Source organism: Cervus elaphus, chromosome 22 (genome assembly GCF_910594005.1).
Source record: "Cervus elaphus chromosome 22, mCerEla1.1, whole genome shotgun sequence".
NCBI classification, from domain to species: domain Eukaryota; kingdom Metazoa; phylum Chordata; class Mammalia; order Artiodactyla; family Cervidae; genus Cervus; species Cervus elaphus.
In genome coordinates, this window is record NC_057836.1 from 17,809,292 (window position 1) to 17,828,374 (window position 19,083).

General features: G+C 40.7%; 1 protein-coding gene across 1 annotated transcript in view; it reads right to left on the minus strand.

The window, feature by feature from the left end:
* LOC122679941 overlaps positions 1 to 19,083 on the minus strand; it is a 405,877-nt gene that overhangs the window by 306,531 nt on the left and 80,263 nt on the right. The window contains 7 exon segments of the mRNA XM_043880800.1: positions 47 to 355; positions 4,134 to 4,448; positions 10,524 to 10,838; positions 11,961 to 12,275; positions 12,353 to 12,445; positions 16,732 to 17,049; positions 17,141 to 17,449. Of these exon segments, the coding sequence (XP_043736735.1) occupies positions 47 to 355; positions 4,134 to 4,448; positions 10,524 to 10,838; positions 11,961 to 12,275; positions 12,353 to 12,445; positions 16,732 to 17,049; positions 17,141 to 17,449 (1,974 nt within the window).

A 19,083-nucleotide genomic window follows, 5' to 3' on the forward strand; every position in this document is an offset into this window, starting at 1 on the left:
CTTGAACTGAGTGTACACAGAGGTTAAGTCCTGCCATGCATCTCACCTGAACAGACAACCTGAGCAGCTCCACTGTGCTGACACCTGCCCCCTGGACAGGGCACTCTGGGGCAGAACCAGAGCTTAGGCTCCTCCCCCTCACACCTGAACTCTTCAGTCCAGACCTGGTCATCGGACTCTCTGAATGCCAAATGTCCCAGGACAGACACAGCCTTGCCACACCCCAGCTCTGCACAGATGACGTGGGCAGTGGGGAGTGTGAAGTTCCCATCAGACACTGGGATCCAGGCTTCTCCAGAATGCACTTCTACTCGCCCTGAGCAGGGCCCATCCCCTCCAGCCAGACGCACAAATCCTAAGACAAACAAAGGACGACAAACCCAGTGAGTGTTCATGAACCTGGCATGACAATTGGAAACATCTCACAGGCAATGGTGGGAAAGCTTTACTTTCCAACAGTGAAATAAGAGGGGATAAGAAGAGAGAATTTGACTGTCATTGTCAAATTGCATTTTCATGAGCAAGTTTCTGAAGAGGTATCCAGAAGGACTGCAGGGTCAGTTTGGAATGGCTGAATCCTGAGAATATATATTTTGGTTAGGAATGTTAATTCTTACCTGGGGTCCTGGAAACTAAAAGACCCAAAGAAACTGCACAGTGATAGACATTCAAACGTGGGTACAGAGCTGAACTGAAAGTGAAAAAGGTCTATGGGATTCAATAGGTTAGAGGCCTAAGAGCCAGAGAGGTTTAGAAAGTCATCCTGAGATTTCTGGGGCTAGAATTCTGGCCAGTTTTCTCTGAGCCAATATTCAAGTCACTGAGGATGGGAACATCACGTGGGCTATATCTGAGTGCAGGCATTAGGTCACAATTGGGTAACCTAATTGAGAAAGAAGCTGTTCACAGGTAAGTTTGGAAATGATGAAAGCTCAGAGAGTCATAGGAGAGGCAGGGAATGATCCTAGCCATCGTTCTTAAAACCTAAGGTTTATGAACACACCTGAGAGAAAGTGAAGTCGCAGTGGGATTATGCAAGACAACTGAGTTAGTTGATTACTTCATCCTAGACATGAGATTCTTAGCAAATGTGAAGGAGTGATGATAATTTAATGTATTCTAGCCCTATCTATATGCCAACTGCATATTCCTTTCCTCTTTGGATTTCTGAGATAAGAAGCCAGCAAGCTATACAAAAGGAGAGTGAGAGGAAGAAAGCAGAGAGCAAGCAAGCCATATATATTTTAAAGAACTCTAAGTTGCAAATGACTCAATAGGGATGAAACGTAGATTTGGAAACCAAACACTTGTTCAACGAGATTTTAACACCTTTTATCCCCTGTGCTTCTCCCATTTGCCACCTAACACTGCTACACTTTCCCAGTTCCCCCAGAGCAGAAAAGAAGAAATGATCTTAAGAGCTACAAATAGATGGAAAGGACACTCCAAAAGGGAAGAACTTCTGTAGGGAGTGAGGTGGGGTGAGTGGTATGTTAAACAAGGAGTGGATGGAGTATGAGAGAGAGACCAAAGAAAAGACTCATGATCATGATTTCATCCTTCATGGACCACATTTGGACAGAGAAAAAGGTAATCCAATGGGAAAAAATCCCTGCAAATCATAAAGAACAATTTTTAAAATAATTTGCCTGGTTTCTGAGTGTGCTCATGGTTATTTACGTACATGGTAGAATTTGTCCTGGTAAAGGACTCTGACTGCATGAGTATGTGAACATTGAAGCCTCAGAAAGAATGATGTAAAAGAATAAAAATCTACTATAGAAAGCAGGAGAGAACAGAAAAGACACCACAGAAATTAAAGAATTGAAGGATTAGCTTGACCAGTGATATAGGAATGAATGATGAGAGAGAGGACGATCTGCTTGCCTTTTATTATTTATCCATTTCCATCTCCCCAGAGAGGCCCAGATTAGGACTCCTGGTCTCTGGCTGGGAATTTGGTCACAGGCTACACATTCTAATTAAAGCATTTTTATTTAACTGCTTGTTTTTGTTGCTCAGTCACTCAGTCGTGTCCAACTCTTTGTGACCCTATGGCCTGCAGCACTCCAGGCTTCCCTGCCCTCACTATCTCCCTGAGTTTACTCAAACTCATGTCCATTGAGTCAGTGATGCCATCCAACCATCTCATCCTCTGTCGTCCCCTTCTTCTCTGGTCTTCAATCTATCCCAGCCTCAGGGTCTTTTCCAATGAGTCATTTCTTCTTATCATGTTGCCAAAGTGTTGGAGCTTCAGCTTCAGCATACATCCTTCCAATGAGTTATTCAGGGTTGAGATTTCCTTTAGGATTGACTGATTTGATCTCTTTGCTGTCCAAGGGACTCTCCAGAGTCTTCTCCAGTACCACAGTTCAAAAGCATCAATTCTTCAGTGCTCAGCCTTCTTTATAATCCTGCTCTCACTTCCATACATAACTACTCGGAAAAAACATAGCTTTGAATATATGGACATTTGTCACAAAGTAATGTCTCTGCTTTTTAATATGCTGTCTAGGTTTGTCATAGCTTTTCTTCCAAGGAGCAAGTGTCTTTTAATTTCATGACTGCAGTCACAGTCTGCAGTGTTTCTGGAGCCCAAGGAAATAAAGTCTGTTGCTGTTTCCATTGTTTCCCCATCTCTTTGCCATGAAGTGATGGCAATGATGCAATGATGTTAGTTTTTTGAATGTGGACTTTCAAGCCAGCTTTTTCACTCTTCTCTTTCACTTTCATCAAGAGGCTCTCCTCTGTTCCTCTTTACTTTCTGCCTTTAGGGTGGTGTCACCTGCATATCTCAAGTTATTGATATCCTAATTTTAATTTTATGAGATTAAATATTTAGAAAGAAGAAGAAAAAAGTATTTATTGTATTCTGTTTTATATACTCTGACAAATGTGAAATATTCAAATATATGCTGAATAATCAATAAAGTCTTATATATCAAGATAGAGAATTCTGAGATATAGTATATCTTTTTTATTTTCTACTTGATTTTAAAATTTATATGGAAGAATATGTGCATGAAAATTCCAAGAAAATTACTAAATAGAAGGCCGATGTGAGTAAATATATTAAATATAGTAAAGACATATCCTTGTCTGGTCTCTTGCTGTGTAGGACACATCCTGTGTCCTTAGGCACACATAGCATCCTCCATGCCACACCTGGCCCCTCAGTGCTGCTCAGAGAACCTCACAGTTACCTTCATCAGCTCCCATTGCCATTCTCCTTCCTCCCAGCTACTATAAAACATTTTCCACCTTCTTCAAAAATTATATGTGTCCACTAACTCCAAATAAGCCCCCAAATGCAATTCTCTTATATCATTGAAGTCATCAAATATAAACTATATAATCTCTTAACATAAAACACAGAAATTCAAGTTTTATTACCTCCACCTTTGACTTGTCAGTGCATGGCTAAGTGTTCCTCCAAAGTTTGCATTTATACAGATATTCTAAAGGAAAAATTGGAGAGACTTTTCTAGTAACAATGGAAGAATATGTGACTCAGAGCATTTCATCAACAATTCTCTACCATCAAAGAACTATAAACATTTATGTCTAAATTTGCAAAGGAAATTTGAAATCTGGCACAAATACATAAGAATCTGTGATCTGTTAAGTGATAACCCCTGTAGGGGTACCCTCTATATATGTAAATGATGTCCTCCTATAGTAGGAGTAGCCTCCACTCATACTAACCTAGTGCAAAATAATGTCTCACACTCTTTATATAGAAACAACTCCACCCAGGAAATTACATCCTCATTTTTGTCCCTCCCTCTCATAGCCTTCCTGTGCAAAGGGAGTGTGTATGTGGCTGTTAGCAAATGTTTCACTCTTACAAAACATGAATTATGAAAAAAAAATCATGAGGAATTATTTTAACTGGGAGAATAAATAAAGCTATTTTAGTTTCAAATAAGACCACTGGAGAAGAAAAGAATAGCAGAGACTTGTAAGAGGAAAGCATATGAAGCTCATAGCTCACAGCTACATTGCACTCAGGGAGGATGGGTAGTTGTCTCAGTCCACTCTAGCCCCCCCGTCCCCTATTGTCCCTCTGATCAGACACCAGCTTTCTTGGAACTTTCCATTCTCCCAGCTGGTGGGCAATGAACTGACCATACCTGAACAGATGACTCCTGCTTCGTTGCTATGATCGCAGTAGTGCTTCCCCCAGCCTCGGGAAGGGCACCTCCACACGTGGGACTCCTTTCCTGTGCACTTCACGTTGTCCAGCCAAATGGGTCCTGATCCCGCACCAAAGTAAGAGGAGACAGGGGCATCGAGGGCTTCTCCACAGCCCACCTGTCTGCACACCACGCGGGCATTGTCCAGGTCCCAGCCACCATCACAGATGGTGCCCCAGGAGCCCTGGTCAAGGATCTCCACTCTCCCGGCACAAGGACCGCCCCCGTCCACCAGGCGGAGCTGTCTGCTACCTGAGGAGAGAGAAATGGGACACACGGGGCGTTGACTTGGAGAATGAGAAGGCTCCTCTGTCCTGTGGGACCCTCACCTGAGCAGTAGGAGGCGCTCTCCTCTGAGGCTGCAGACCCTGCTGGTTCTGATATGGAGTCTTTGCACTGGTGCAGAAGGCAATGGCAACCCACTCCAGTACTCTTGCCTGGACAATCCCATGGACCGAGGAGCCTGGTAGGCTGCAGTCCATGGGGTCACTAAGAGTCGGACACAACTGAAGCGACTTAACAGCAGCAGCAGCATTGCACTGGGGCAGCAGCTGGGTCTGGTTTCTTATATCAGCGGCAAGAGAATTGATAAGGTTGAAAAGTAGGAGGAAAAAACCAAACAGGAAATAGTAAGCTGAAAACACAGTAGGGAGTACTCTGAGACAGAAGGTGTTACAAGGGCATATCAGAGGTAACATTCTGGTCTGTAAAGTTCTGCAGAGCATCTGAGAAGGATTGACAGGAAATGTTGGTCTCTATTCCCGCATCACTTAAATGAGTTCAGAGTCACAGGAATGAGCCGGCAGCTGGATGGATTCCTTACAAACCACACACACTTTGATGCCCTTGACCTGAGAGTTAAAGGGGTTAATTAAAGGGAGTGGCTTCATCAGAAGCTTCAGGTAGCAGTCATGAATCCTCTGTCATTAGAATCCTTCTCCTTGGTACAGTCATTCAGAACTGAAAAACAAATGGATTCTGTGATGTTTTGGTTTACCCCAGAATATTTCATTTACAGTTCTAAGCTTCAGACTTCAGATCTGGATACATAGTTGCAAAAAAAAATGTGATCTCTTTGAGTAGACTGAACAACTTTGCATTAGAGATGATGTCAGGTAACAGTGACACTGGCCAGATTCCACTGGGAATCAGAGAATGTTGCTTCCTCTCCCAAAAAATCACAATCCTTCCTTGGACTTTGTGTCAAGAATCTCTGTTCTTCAAATTTTGGAGTTGTGTGATCTTGAGGGGGAAATACTGTATATGTGTGCTTAATCACTTCAGTCATGTCCAACTCTTTAAGACCTTATGAACTGTACCTCACCAGGCTTCTCTGTCCATGGAGTTCTCCAGGCAAGAATAGTGGAGTGGTTGCCATGCCCTTCTCCAGGGGATCATCCTGACCCAGCGATCTAACCAGTCTCTCCTGTATCTCCTGCATTGCAAGTGGATTCTTTATAGCTGAGCCACAGTGAAGCCCTTCTAGTTGTATCACAGAGCAGAAATGGGTTATATTCCCATTTGAACAAATAACATTAAGAGAGTCACTGGATTCTTCTTTCCTTTAATACATAAAAGTGATGTAAAGAAAGGTTAAATAATGTCTATCAGTGCTGCACTTTAAGTAAATAATGAAGTAGAGAACTAAACCTAAAATTTTCCACTGCTATGAAGAATGGAGGAGTTCACAGCAGGCCAATGTGTCTTGCTGGGTCTTGCTGGATACAACTTAGAAAACTGGAAAATGTTTTTTAAGCAACAGTACATGTATTCAACATTTGTTAACACAACATGGACTAAATATGCTAAAATTCTAGAGTGGAGATTATTTCAATGTTAGTCAAGGATCCATAGCTTCTTTCTCTCTGTGGGAGTTTGTCGATTCATTGCATAATTTAATGATTCAGAATCTGGGCTTGGGCAAGCAGAGAACTACTCTTGTGACAGGAAGTCAGCATAACTTGGGAGTTACCTGGTGCTGAAGTGACAAAATTAGAGTCTTGAGAGCTTCTCTCAGACAGCAGGTTTTCTCCTCAAATATCCGCCCAGTATGTAAGCTGTGACGGGCAGGAACTATATAAAAAGACTATATAAAGAGAGAGATAGAACTATATAAAAAGATTTGGGAAGCAGAGTCTTTTTCATTATTTGGGTACTTAGCTACAAAGGAATCTAGGCCCTGAACTGAAATCTCTGAAAGTCCCTGTCATAGGGACAGAGAAATCAAAGGTGGACTGAGTGCTACTGAAACTGCAACCCACACTTGTTACAGCTCAGTTTTAGTCATATTTAGGTGTTTGAGTGATACACACCCCTCCCCCATACCTGCCTTGGAAAACAAATGGTAAATCCTTTCAGGTGTTAGAAAATGTATCAGGAGTATCTTACTTTTTCATATACAATTTATAGCATTCAATAAAAAATGACATGACATTTGACAAGTTAGGATAACATGACAAATGACTAAAGTCAAAAAAGATAAGAGAATGAAGAGACACCTATGATAGAAATGCTGGACTTAGCAGATAAGGATTTTAACTACAATCAATGTATTTAGGGGAAAAGAGAGAAGAAGAGAATAAACAGGTAGAAAGATGAAAAATAACAAATAATCATAAATAAATAAAAATATCTAAGGAACCATTGCCAACCTAAAGCAAAATATCTAGGTTTAAAAAGTGAATAATTAAGTGAAAAGAATTTTAGATAGAACTCAGAAGATAGTGATTTAGAGGAGTCCTAAAGATGAGAGATGAGAAAGAGAAGAAAGAGGAGGAGGAGAGGGAGAAGAGATACAGAGACAGAGAGACAGAACTGCAGAAGTAATATCTGAAGACCTAACAATAGAGAATTAAAAAAAAATAAATGGAGGAGTATGAAAACCCCCACTCCTAGTAAAGCTGCTGAAAATCAAAAGGGAAAAGGAAAATCTGGAATAATAACAGATTTATTTAATACTAAAGGAGAAAAAAAAGGAGACAAAAAGGAACATAAAGCAGGTGGATTAATTAAAAACAAATGGCAGATACCAACACATCCATATCAGTAATTGCATTTACAGTAAATGGATTAAGATAAAACAAAATTGACACAAATGTTACTTGCAAAATGCCCACCTTATATTATCAAAGCAAAGAATAGTTGAAAGCAAAATGATGGGGAAAATGTACCAACTGTAACAAAACTGGAGTAGCTATATCAATGTCCCAGAAAGCAGACTTTAAGTCAAGATACACTAACTGAATTAAAGAGGGAGTTTTCAAGATTATAATGAGATGTACCCTTAATAAAGATATTTTAGACAACAAAATTGAAGAAAGGTAACAGAGCATAACTTTGAAATATACTTGACAGAGTGAAAAGAAGAAATAGACAAAATCACAATCAAAATGGGGGATTATTACCATATCTTTTTCAATAGCATGCAGACCAAACATACAAAAAACAGAGAAGAATACCTCAGATGTACAACAAGATAATCAGCGCATTTAACTAAATGACATATAGAGCAGTGCACCCAACAATGCAAGAGTTTACATTATTATAAATGCACTAGGAACATTTATCAAAATGACCATAGAATAGGACAAAATCTTTCACTCTTTGAATTCATACAGAGTATTTACTCTGACCACAGTGGAATAAAATTAAGAATTAATAAGAAATATTGTTAGCCACCTCTATTTGGGGAAATTCAGCAAGATCCTTCCAAAAACCACCTGAGTCTGGGAATAAACTTAAAACTTACAAAATATTGTGAAATAATGATAATAAAGATATGATAATAATGGTAATAAATACAAAATAATGATATGATAATAAATTCTTCTAATGAAACTCAAGTAGTGCCTAAGGGAAATTTATACCCTAGATTTAGAGAAGAGGAAAGACTGAAAGTGAAAAAAAGTAAACTTCCAATTAAGAAACTAGATGAGAGAGTCTAAAGGATGTCGAATGTTGGGGTTAATTTAAAAAGGAACAAAAATTAATGGAAAAGAAGGTAAGCATAAGGTAGAAAATATAGAAGAAAACCCTTTAAATGTGGCTCATTGAAGCTTGACTAACACTGAGCAATACTTAAGAAGAGCAGAGAGAAAATGAACTTAACAATACCAAGAATGAAAAGGGACATCACTATAAATCAAACAGATTTTTGGTAATAGTTCTGTGCTGTTGTTTGTTTTTTGTCTGTGCTGTTGCTCATGGGATCAGAGTTCCCAGGTCAGGGATTGAACCTGGACCCATGACAGTGAAAGCCCAGAGATTTAACCCCTGGATTACATAGTTTTATTAATACAATGTATACATTTAATGTGGATAAGTATACATAAAGTGTCAATTTCTCCACAGCCTTGCCAACACTTATGTGTCTTTAAAAAAAAAGAAAAAGCAAAAACAGTCATTCTGACATGTGTAAGATGATATCTCTTTGTGGTGTTAATTTACTTTTCCCTGATGATTGACAATGTCAAGCGTTTTTTCATATACCTATTGCCATTTGTATGTCTTTGTTAGAGAACTGTCTTTTCAAGCCCTTGGCCAATTTTTTAATTGAGTTATTAGGTTTTAAGTTTGTTGGTTTTTTTTTTTCTCTTAAGTTGTGGGAGTTCCTTATTATTTTTGGAAATTAATACCTTATATAATTTGTGCTAGCTTGCTTTTTCACTCTGTTGATCTTTCATTTGGTTTGTGGAAGCTTTTAAGTTTGATATCTTCCCACTTGTCTATTTTTGCTTTGTTGCCTGTACTTTTGATGTCATATCCATGAACTCATGAAACAATGTGCTTTTATTTTGTTATGGAGCTAAGATATCACATGTCTAAAATGTATTCCTATCTGGTGATCATGTTACACAATCACACATAGTAAAATAAATTCAGATAAATAAATAAATTTGAAATTAGGTTTTGAATATACTTCAGTGGAACTATAAAATTGTTTGCAGAAAATAAAACTTGATTCAATGTTATTTAGAGATAAAGAATGGAGTGTGAAACATTGCATTAAAGGCACAAGTCAAAAAAGTAAAACATTACAGATTTGATCACATAACCCCCCATACACATATACAACCTTAAAAATATATGGAAAATATGGGGAAAATGTTACAAAAATATTTAAGAAACACAGTAAGTGATGTTTGTTTATAAAGTGTTCCTATGAATAAATAAGGAATTTTGAAACATTCTAGAGAAAAATATTGTCATGAAAGATATCTTAAGACAGTAATATAGGAAAGAAGATAGTATTTTTGTATACAGTGTTTGTGATAGTCGCTCAGTCACGTCCAGCTCTTTGTGACCCCATGGAATTCTCCAGGTGAAAATACTGGAGTGGGTAGCCATTCCCTTCTCCAGGGGATCTTCCCAACCCAGGGATCAAACCGAGGTCTCCCGCATTGCAGGCAGATTCTTTACCAGCTGAGTCACAAGGGAAGCCCAAGAATACTGTTGTGAGTAGTCTATCCTTCTCCAGAGGATTTTCCAGACTCAGGAATCAAACCAGGGTCTCATGCATGGCAGGTGGATTCTTTACCAGTTGACCTACCAGGGAAGCTGTTCAGTTTAGGTTAGTTCAGCCGCTCAGTCGTGTCCGACTCTTTGCAACCCCATGAATCACAGCATGCCAGGCCTCCCTGTCCGTCACCAACTTCCAGAGTTCACCAATGTGGACAAAAAAAATATGATGCATTCTCTTACATCAAGACTATGAAGAAAATAATACTCTCTTTTAAAAGTAAGTATTTATTTGGTTGGGCTGGGTCTTAGTTGCAGCATGCAAATTCTTACTTGTGGGATCATAACAAAGAAAAAAAGTGTAACTGCATGTGGTAATGGATATTACTGTATGTGTGGTGATGATTTACCAATATGTACAAATACATAAATATTATGTTGTACACTTAGAACTAATATAATGCTACGAGAATTACATCTTAATTTAAAATGTTAACAAACAAGGTTGGAATATGTGGATTAAATTAGCTTCATTCTTACCTCATTTAGGCTTCTCTGGTGGCTCAGACAGTAAAGAATCTGACTGCAGTGTGGGAGACCCAATTTTCATACCTGGGTCAGGATGATACCCTGGAGAAGGGAATGGCAACCCATTCCAGTATTCTTGCCTGGCGAATTCCACAGACAGAGGAGCCTGGCAGGCTACAGTCCATGTAGTCTCAAAGAGTCGGAAACGACTTAGCAACTAACATTTTCATTTAATGTCATTTTGTGGACCCAAATTAAACTCATCACTTAGATTTTAAAATACCAAATCTCACTGCATCCTACAGGGTTGGGACAGACACACAGAAACAGACAGTAAGTCACCTTCACACGAGATATAGGCTTCCTCCTTTGGAGAGCATGAAGTGTAATTCCAAGTGTCAGAAGGACACTGCCAGAGAGAGGTGTCAGTTTTCCGACAGCGGGTTCCATCCACCCACTGGGGTCTAGAACCTTCTCTAAGAGCAAGAGAAGAGTTGAGGGTTCCACTGTCCCCACAGCCAAGCTGTCTGCAGATCACGGACACAGTGATATCTTCCATGGGGTTGCGGCAGACACTGCCCCAGGTCCCGTTGTAGAAAACTTCCAGCCACCCAGCACACTGGTGATCCTCGCTCACCATCCTGAGGGCCAGGAACTCTAAGGTTGAAAGGGGAGGAGACAGGACACAGTGAAAACTTTGCAGGATGTTCTAGGTTTTCCTTTCTTCTAGAAATGGTGAACATTCATCTCTGACCTTGTTCAAGAGATACCCACTAGATGACAAGACTGACATCGCCTCCCTTTTAACTGACTTTGTCCATTTGTGTCTGTCCTTCTATTTCTACCACAATGGTGTAGTGGATATGAATTGAGAGGAAGACCAAACTGTGTGGGCACTATTCAGGGAGGGGCAGCTGAATGCTGCTTCCTGACAATATCTTTGAAGAGTATGTTAAAGGGATGTGATGTGGATATTAGGGAGATAGGGATAATAATTAATCCAAAAATGTCCATATCCCAATCTCTGTAACCTGTGACTATGTTGCTGTACCTGACAAGAGGGATTTACAGATGCGAATAAGGTAAAGACCTCGGGATGGTGACTTTAAGCTAGAATATTGTATTAACAATGTGAGCTGATTCCTACCACATCCTTAGACCCACTATCCTTAAATGTACAATACTTTTATTAGCTCTGGTTAGAGAGAGAGAGAGATGTGACTGAGGATGATGGTTGGAGGCCTGCAGCATTGCTGGTCTGATAATGGATGAAGGGTGCTGTGAAGGAAAGGATGTAGGTGGTTTCAAGAAGTTTGAAAAGGCAAGAAACAGATTCCCCGCTAGAGCCACAAAAGTGATGCTGCCCTGCTGAAGCCTTGATCCCAGCCCAGTGAGATCCCTGCTGGACATCTAAGCTTGAGAAGAGTAAGGAAATGAATATATGTTATTTAAACCACTAATTGGTAAATTGTTAGGGAAGCAAATGGAGACTAGTACCGTGGGGTTAAAATTTTTGTATGTAACTGGAGAGAGAGCCCTGCTTTCAAGAAAAACTGTAAGAAACGGCTCTCAGGAAACACTGCTGAAAAGAAAGGACCAGATCGTCAGCTGTTGCAGGAGGAAGTGAAAGCACCTCGTCTTCACGTCTGCTGGAAAGACAGGCTCCATGGGAGGAAGCCTCCTTCTCTGGTCCTTTCGGCATCTCTCCATCGGGGCTCAGACCCCTGTCCTCCAGGTCCCCAACCCTCCCCCAGCCTGGGGACAGTGTGCAGCGCAGACCTGAGCAGATGACCCCCGCGTCCTGCTTGTGTCTGCAGTCATGCCGCCCCCAGCCCCGGGAAGGGCACCTCCACACGTGGGACTCCTTTCCTGTGCAATTCAGCTCGTCCAGCCAGATGGGCCCTGATCCCGCCCCGAAGTGAGCAGACCCTGTGGCATTGAGGGCTTCTCCACAGCCCAGCTGCCTGCACACCACGCGGGCATCGTCCAGGTCCCAGCCATCATCACAGATGGTGCCCCAGGAGCCCTGGTCAAGGATCTCCACTCTCCCGGCGCAGGGACCGCCCCCGTCCACCAGGCGGAGCTGTCTGCTGTCTGAGGAGAGAGAAATGGGACAATGGCGCGGTGATCCCAGGGGTTGAGAAGGGTCTTTTGTCTTGTGGGACCCTCACCTGAGCAATAAGGGCCGCTCTCCACTGAGGCCGCAGAGCCGGCTGGTTCTGACATAGAGTGGTTGCACTGAGGCAGCACCTGAGTCTGGTTTCCTAAAGAAACAACAATGATCGGAAGTCTGGAAGGGTTGAAGAACAGGAAACTGATTTAAGGGAAATAATGACCTCGTGATGGAGCCTAAGATGAAAGCAGTGACCCAGCAGTAAAGTTACCATGCTCTTAGTGTTCACCTTCTCCCTGGAGAGTACCACAATTTCTGTTTTAGCGCCAGTGTTCTTGTAAGAATGAGTTAAGTAAGTTGTTGTATTCCTAAATTTATCCCTGTGCTGTGATTAGCTGCTCAGGCATGTCTGGCTCTCTGCAACACCTTGGATTATAGCCCACCAGTCTCCTCTAACCATAGGATTTTTCAGTCAAGAATACTGGAGTGCGTTGCCATGCCCTCCTCCAGGGGATCTTCCCAACCCAGGGATCAAACCCAGGTCTTCCACACCACAGGCAGATTCTTTACCATCTGAGCCACAGGGAAGCTGAAATCTATCCCTCAGTAAAAGCAAATAACATTCTTTCTGAAAGAGTTCTACAATTTCTTCAATGTCTATCTTTAAAACAAACACTTGAATAAAATAGATCTCATTAAAAATGGAAAGGAAAAAGGAGACAGTAGAAAGAATTCCCAGGGTTTTTAGCTGCTAGAATTACCTGACAGAGAATATAAATAGCCACAGTTAAAGTGCTTATGGAATTAATTGACAAAATGTGTATCTTTGCAGAGAAATGATAACAAAAACCAAATACTTCTAGAGCTGAAAAACTTGTTAGCTGCAATTAAGAACTTAAGAATAAGTGTAGCCACACATTAGCTCAGCATAAAGTAGAAACATCAAAATGCAAAATCAGAGGATATTCTTCAATTTAGAAATTCAGGCCACATAGCAAGAGTTCTGGTTATATTGTATAGCAGTTTTTCCAAAAATCCTTGGTTCAGTTCAGTTCAGTTGCTCAGCCATGTCCAACTCTTTGTGACCCAATTAATTGAAGCTTGCCAGGCTTCCCTGTTCATCACCAACTCCTGGAGTTTGCTCAAACTCATGTCCAACAAGTCGGTGATGGATGAGATGGACCATCTCATCCTCTGTGATCCCCTTCTTCTCTCACCCTCAATCTTTCCTAGTATCTTTTCCAATGAGTCAGTTCTTGGCATTCAGGCGGCCAGAGTACTGGAGCTTCAGCTTCAGTACCAGTCCTTCAAATGAATATTCAGGACTGATTTCCATTAGGATCCACTGGTTTGATCTCCTTGCATTCCAGGAGACTCTTAAGAGTCTTCTCCAACACAACAGTTCAAAAGCATCAAATCTTCAGAGCTCAACTTTCTTTATGGTCCAACTCTTACATCCATACATAACTACTGGAAAAATCACAGCTTTGACCAGATGGACCTTTGTCAGCAAAGTAATGTCTCTCTTTTTTAATATGTTGTCTAGATTGGTCATAGCTTTTCTTCCAAGGAGCAAGCATCATTTAATTTCATGGCTGCAGTCACCATCTGCAGTGATTTTGGAGCCCAAGAAAATAAAGTCTCTCACTCTTTCCATTGTTTCCCCATCTATTTGCCATGAAGTGATGGGACCAGATGCCATGATCTTAGTTTTCTGAATGTTGGGTTTTAAGCCAGCGTTTTCACTCTCCTCTTTCACTTTCATCAAGAGGCTCTTCACTTCCTGTTAGCTTTCTGCCATCAGGGTGGTATCATCCGCATATTTGAGGTTATTGATATTTCTCCTGACAAACTTGATTCCAGCTTGTGCTGCATCCAGCCCAGCATTTTGCATGATGTACTCTGCATATAAGTTAAATAAGCAGAGTGACAATATACAGCCTTGATGTACTCCTTGCCCAATTTGGAAACAGTCTGTTGTTCCATGTCCAATTCTAACTATTGCTTCTTGACCTGCATACAGATTTATCAGGAGACAGGTAAGGTGGTCTGGTATTCCCATTTCTTGAAGAATTTTCCACAGTTTGTTGTGACACACATAGTCAAAGTTTGGCGTAGTCAGTAATGCAGAAGTAGATGTTTTTCTGGAACTCTTTTGCTTTTTCTGTGATCCAACAGATGTTGGCAATTTCATCAGTATGAAAAGGCAAAACTTAGTAGTTGAAGAAAAAAATATGTACTTCATTTTGCTTATGACTTTGGGTCATTAATCAGGAAGAAACTCAGTTTGGTAGTCTTTCAGTGGGGTCTTTCAGTGCTGCAATTAGATGTCACTTGGAGCTGAAGTCATGTAAAGACGTGACTGAACTCTGGTTCTGTAAGGAAATTCCCAGAACTATTCTAAGGGTAAAGGAGCATCATGTCTTCAACTTAATTCAAAAAGAATTTACATATTTAAGAATAAATGGGGCAGAAGGGGAATCGAGAAGGAAAGACACTCACACACACACACACATTAAAGGAAAATATTGATACTAATATTTAGAAACCCACATAAATGTCATAAGGGCATTTTTATATTTATTCCAAACATTTTTATGTCTCAGCATAGATCAAACTTTGAAGAGTTAAAAGATGAAAACAAGTCAAAGAGAATTCATTGCCAGGACACTCACAAAAATACTCATAACATCAAAAATAAAATACCTAGGAGAAATCCTAGTAAAAGATGGGCAAAATCTCTGAGAGAAATTCAGGATCTAACTGAATGGGGGATGTATAATGTCAATGATTGGGAAAACTCAACATTGTCAGTGTTAATCATTCTCAAATTTCTATGTCTACTCTCAAATTTTTAAATCTAATCTCAATGAAAATACCCTTAAGCTTTTCTTTTGTGAAAATGACAAGCTAATTTCTAAATTCATACAAAATACAAGCAACCAAGAATGACCAACAAAGTTGGTAAGAAAAGCAACGATATTCGCTCGGGCCTGGTGTACTGGGAAGACTCAGAGGGATTGGGTAGAGAGGGAGGTGGGAGGGGGGATTGGGATGGGGAATACATGTAACTCCATGGCTGATTCATGTCAATGTATGACAAAACCCACTACAATATTGTAAAGTAATTAGCCTCCAACTAATAAAAATAAATGAAAAAGAAAAGAAAAGAAAAGCAAAGCAATGATGTTAGGAGAGTTAATGTAAAGTAACTCTTGGAAGTTAAAATTATTCCGACTTACTACGAAGTTTGAAACTCAGGGTGATGGTGAAGGACAGGGAAGCCTGGTGTGCTATAGTCGACGGGGTCACAAAGAGTCAGACTTGACTTAGCCATTGAACAACAACTACAAAGGTATGATAGTTAAGAATGCAGTATTGATGCCAGGATAAACAAATGATAACATGCAACAGAATAGAGAGTCTCAAATAGACAGACATTCTTGCCCTTCTGCTTATGATGAAGGCAGCACTGCAGTGGGGAAAAGAGTCTTCAGAAAAAGATTCTGAGTCAATTGGATATCCATATGAAACCTGACCCTTATCTTACACAGAAAGCAATCCCAGAAGGAATGCACAATAATATGCAAGAGAAAAATAATGTTTTTGTAAGATACTTTTAGAGAGTGTTTTTATGTTCTTGGAGTAGGCAAAATTCTTTTTTAAAGGATATAAGACGCATTAAATGTACAGAAAAAAGTCAGTAAATGTATTTATATAAGATTAAGAAATGAGTTCATCAAAGGACACCATTTGATTAAGAAAATGAAAATAAAAGACCAAGGGTTAAACATGGAAAATAAGTAATACATATTTGCATGCAAAGACATTGTCATGATAAGTTGTAGTATCATATAAATAACCCAGATTTATACTGTCAGTAGAAGGGATCAGTACATGGCCATGTGATCATTCAAAGCATATGCTACAGTAAAAAAAAAAAAAAGTGCTACAATAAACAACATGATGTGTGAATCCCAAACATAATTTTGAGTCTACGAAATTAGATACAAAAGATGAAATATACTGCATCATTTTAAATAAAGTTCAAACATTGATAAAACTCTCTATGTTAGCAGAAATTAGCGAGGTGATTTTCCCTTTAGAGGAGGGAAGACACAGTTACTAGGGACAATAGTGACTGTGGTGCTGGGGACAATGTCTTTGTCGCTCTGGATTGGGGTTCATACTGAGGTCTATACTTACTGCTCCTACATTGTTTTCTATGATTTTATGTAAGCAGGATGTTGCTTAAAAATTTATTATTCAACTTCACACTTCTTGCCCTGGGCTGAAAAAGGAATGAACAATGAGAAGATCCATATTTCACCACAAAATATCTGACTTTGAAGCCCGTTTAACCTCACTCTCTGCTCTTGGGGACATTTCACTCCAGGGGCATCCTGAGTACCAGTAGCCCTTGTCGCTCTCTCTTACCTGAGCAGATCACAGAGGCCGTGTTGCCATGGGAACAGTCAGGCCCACCCAGGGCAGTCACAGGGCAACTCCACAGGAAGGACTCTGCCCCCGAGCAGTGAAATCGGGATGTTAAGATGTGATCTCCTCCTTCCACCAAGTGTGGTCGTCTGGGGGTGGAGATGGCGACTCCACAGCCGAGCTGACGACAGACAACATTGGCATTGGCCAGACTCCAGTGGGAGGCACAGGGCGCTCTCCATCGTCCAGAAATGTTCATCTCCACCTGCCCCTCACACTGAGAGGAGCCGTTTGTCATGAGTCGGACTTCTGAGTACTCTGGTAGAAGAAGATAGGATTTCAGCAAAATCTCATACTTTTCTTACCCCAACAGAGAGTGCAGGGAGGTTAGTCCTGACCTGCATCTCACCTGAACAGACAACCTGAGCAGCTCCACTGTGGTGACACGTGCCCCCTGGACAGGGCACTCTGGGGCAGACCCGGAGCTCAGGCTCCTCCCCCTCACACCTGAACTCTTCAGCCCAGACCCGGCCTTCTGACTCTCTGAAGGGCACGTGTCCCAGGACAGACACAGCCTTGCCGCATCCCAGCTCTGCACAGATGACCTGGGCAGTGGGGAGTGTGAAGTTCCCATCAGACACTGGGATCCAGGCTTCTCCAGAATGCACTTCTACTCGCCCTGAGCAGGGTCCGTCCCCTCCAGCCAGACGCACAAATCCTAAGAGGAAACAACAACAAAACCAGTGAGTGTTCGTGGTACTGACTTGGCAACTGGAAACCACACCTCACAGGCAGTGGTGTGAAAGTTTTTCTTTTTAGGATTGGAGCATGCAGAGAGTCTTTGACAGTTATTGTCATAATTGAATTTTCGTGAGCAGGTTTCTGAAGAGAAATCCAGAAGGATTACAAGGTCAGTTTGGAATGGTTGAATCCTAAGAACATACACTTTGAGACTGGTTAGAAATGTGAATTCTTTGGTCTAGGAGCCTGGAAACTACAGAGCCCAATTCAGATCATTGGAATGACTGAATACTGGAAACATATTTTGGCATTGGTTGGAGAAATGAATTTCTCATTTAGCAGCCTAGGGCCTATATACAGATCCAAGGACACTGTATAGTATTCAGGCACTTAAACTTGAACGTAGAGATATGCAGAACAGAACCCACCCAGAGGGACATGGGTTATGAGATTAGAGACCTGGCATCCAGACAAGCTTAGAAAGCTTTCGTGGGACGTGTGGGGCTAATATTCTGACCAGTTTTCTCTCCCAGGAGCTAGTCCTCAAGTGACTTAGGTTAGGGAAAGTCCTGAGGCTGGATCCATGAGGGCATGCCAACCTGTAGGCGGGTGACAGCTCCATAGGAGAAATATGGACACTATCACTAATTCACATTTATGTCATCACATCTTGTCTTTCTGATACTTTTTCATGCCAAAAACTTCCATGAATTCCTTCAGCGACCTCAGCGGGAAAGAAAATGAGTTAAGAAAACCCAGAGAGTCATAGAGAGAGAGTCCCAGCCATCTCTCTTGAAACCCTAGGTTTTGTCAAAGAATCTGGGGGAGACTGTGCTCTCAGTGGGTGTGTACCGGACAGCTGAGTTTCCAGATCGTCTCCTATTAATGGTTTTTCTTCTCAAACAGGACTCGTAGAAAATGCTAAGGGCTGATAATAAATGATTTTAATACTATCATTGTACTAATTCTAAGCACAGAAAAATGTGCATTCTTTTCAAGCACACATAGAATATTCTCCAGGCTAGCTTACAAATAAGTCTTAACAAATTCAAAAATATTAAAAATAATTTCAAGCAACTTTCATGACCATAATGGAATGGAACTAAAATTCAATAATGATCAGAAAACAAGAATTCATGAATATATAAAAATTAAACCACACACTCATATTTTAAGATTGTTTTCCTATTTCTGTAAAGAATGCTATTGGGATTTAGATAGGAATTGCATTAAATCTATAGATCACTTTGAGAAGTACAGGCATTTTTACAATATTGATTATTTCAGGCCAGAAACACAGAATGACTTTCCATTGATCATACTGTCTTTAATTTCTTTCATGAATGTTTTACAATTCTAAAAGAAGATGGCATGTTGCCAAAAAGGAGGAAGAAGAAGGAGGAGGAAGAAGTGACCAAACAAGCCATAATTTGGAGCCTCAATTTGAAAAAGTCTCAATATGGATAAGACATGTAAATATTTGTGGGAAACACTTGTTGAATAGCTTGTCAGCATATTACATCACCCTCTGCTCCTCTCATCTACTACCTAAGCTGCTATCCTTTCTCATTTCTCCCACTTTAGACAAGCAAACACCCTTTTAAAAGACAC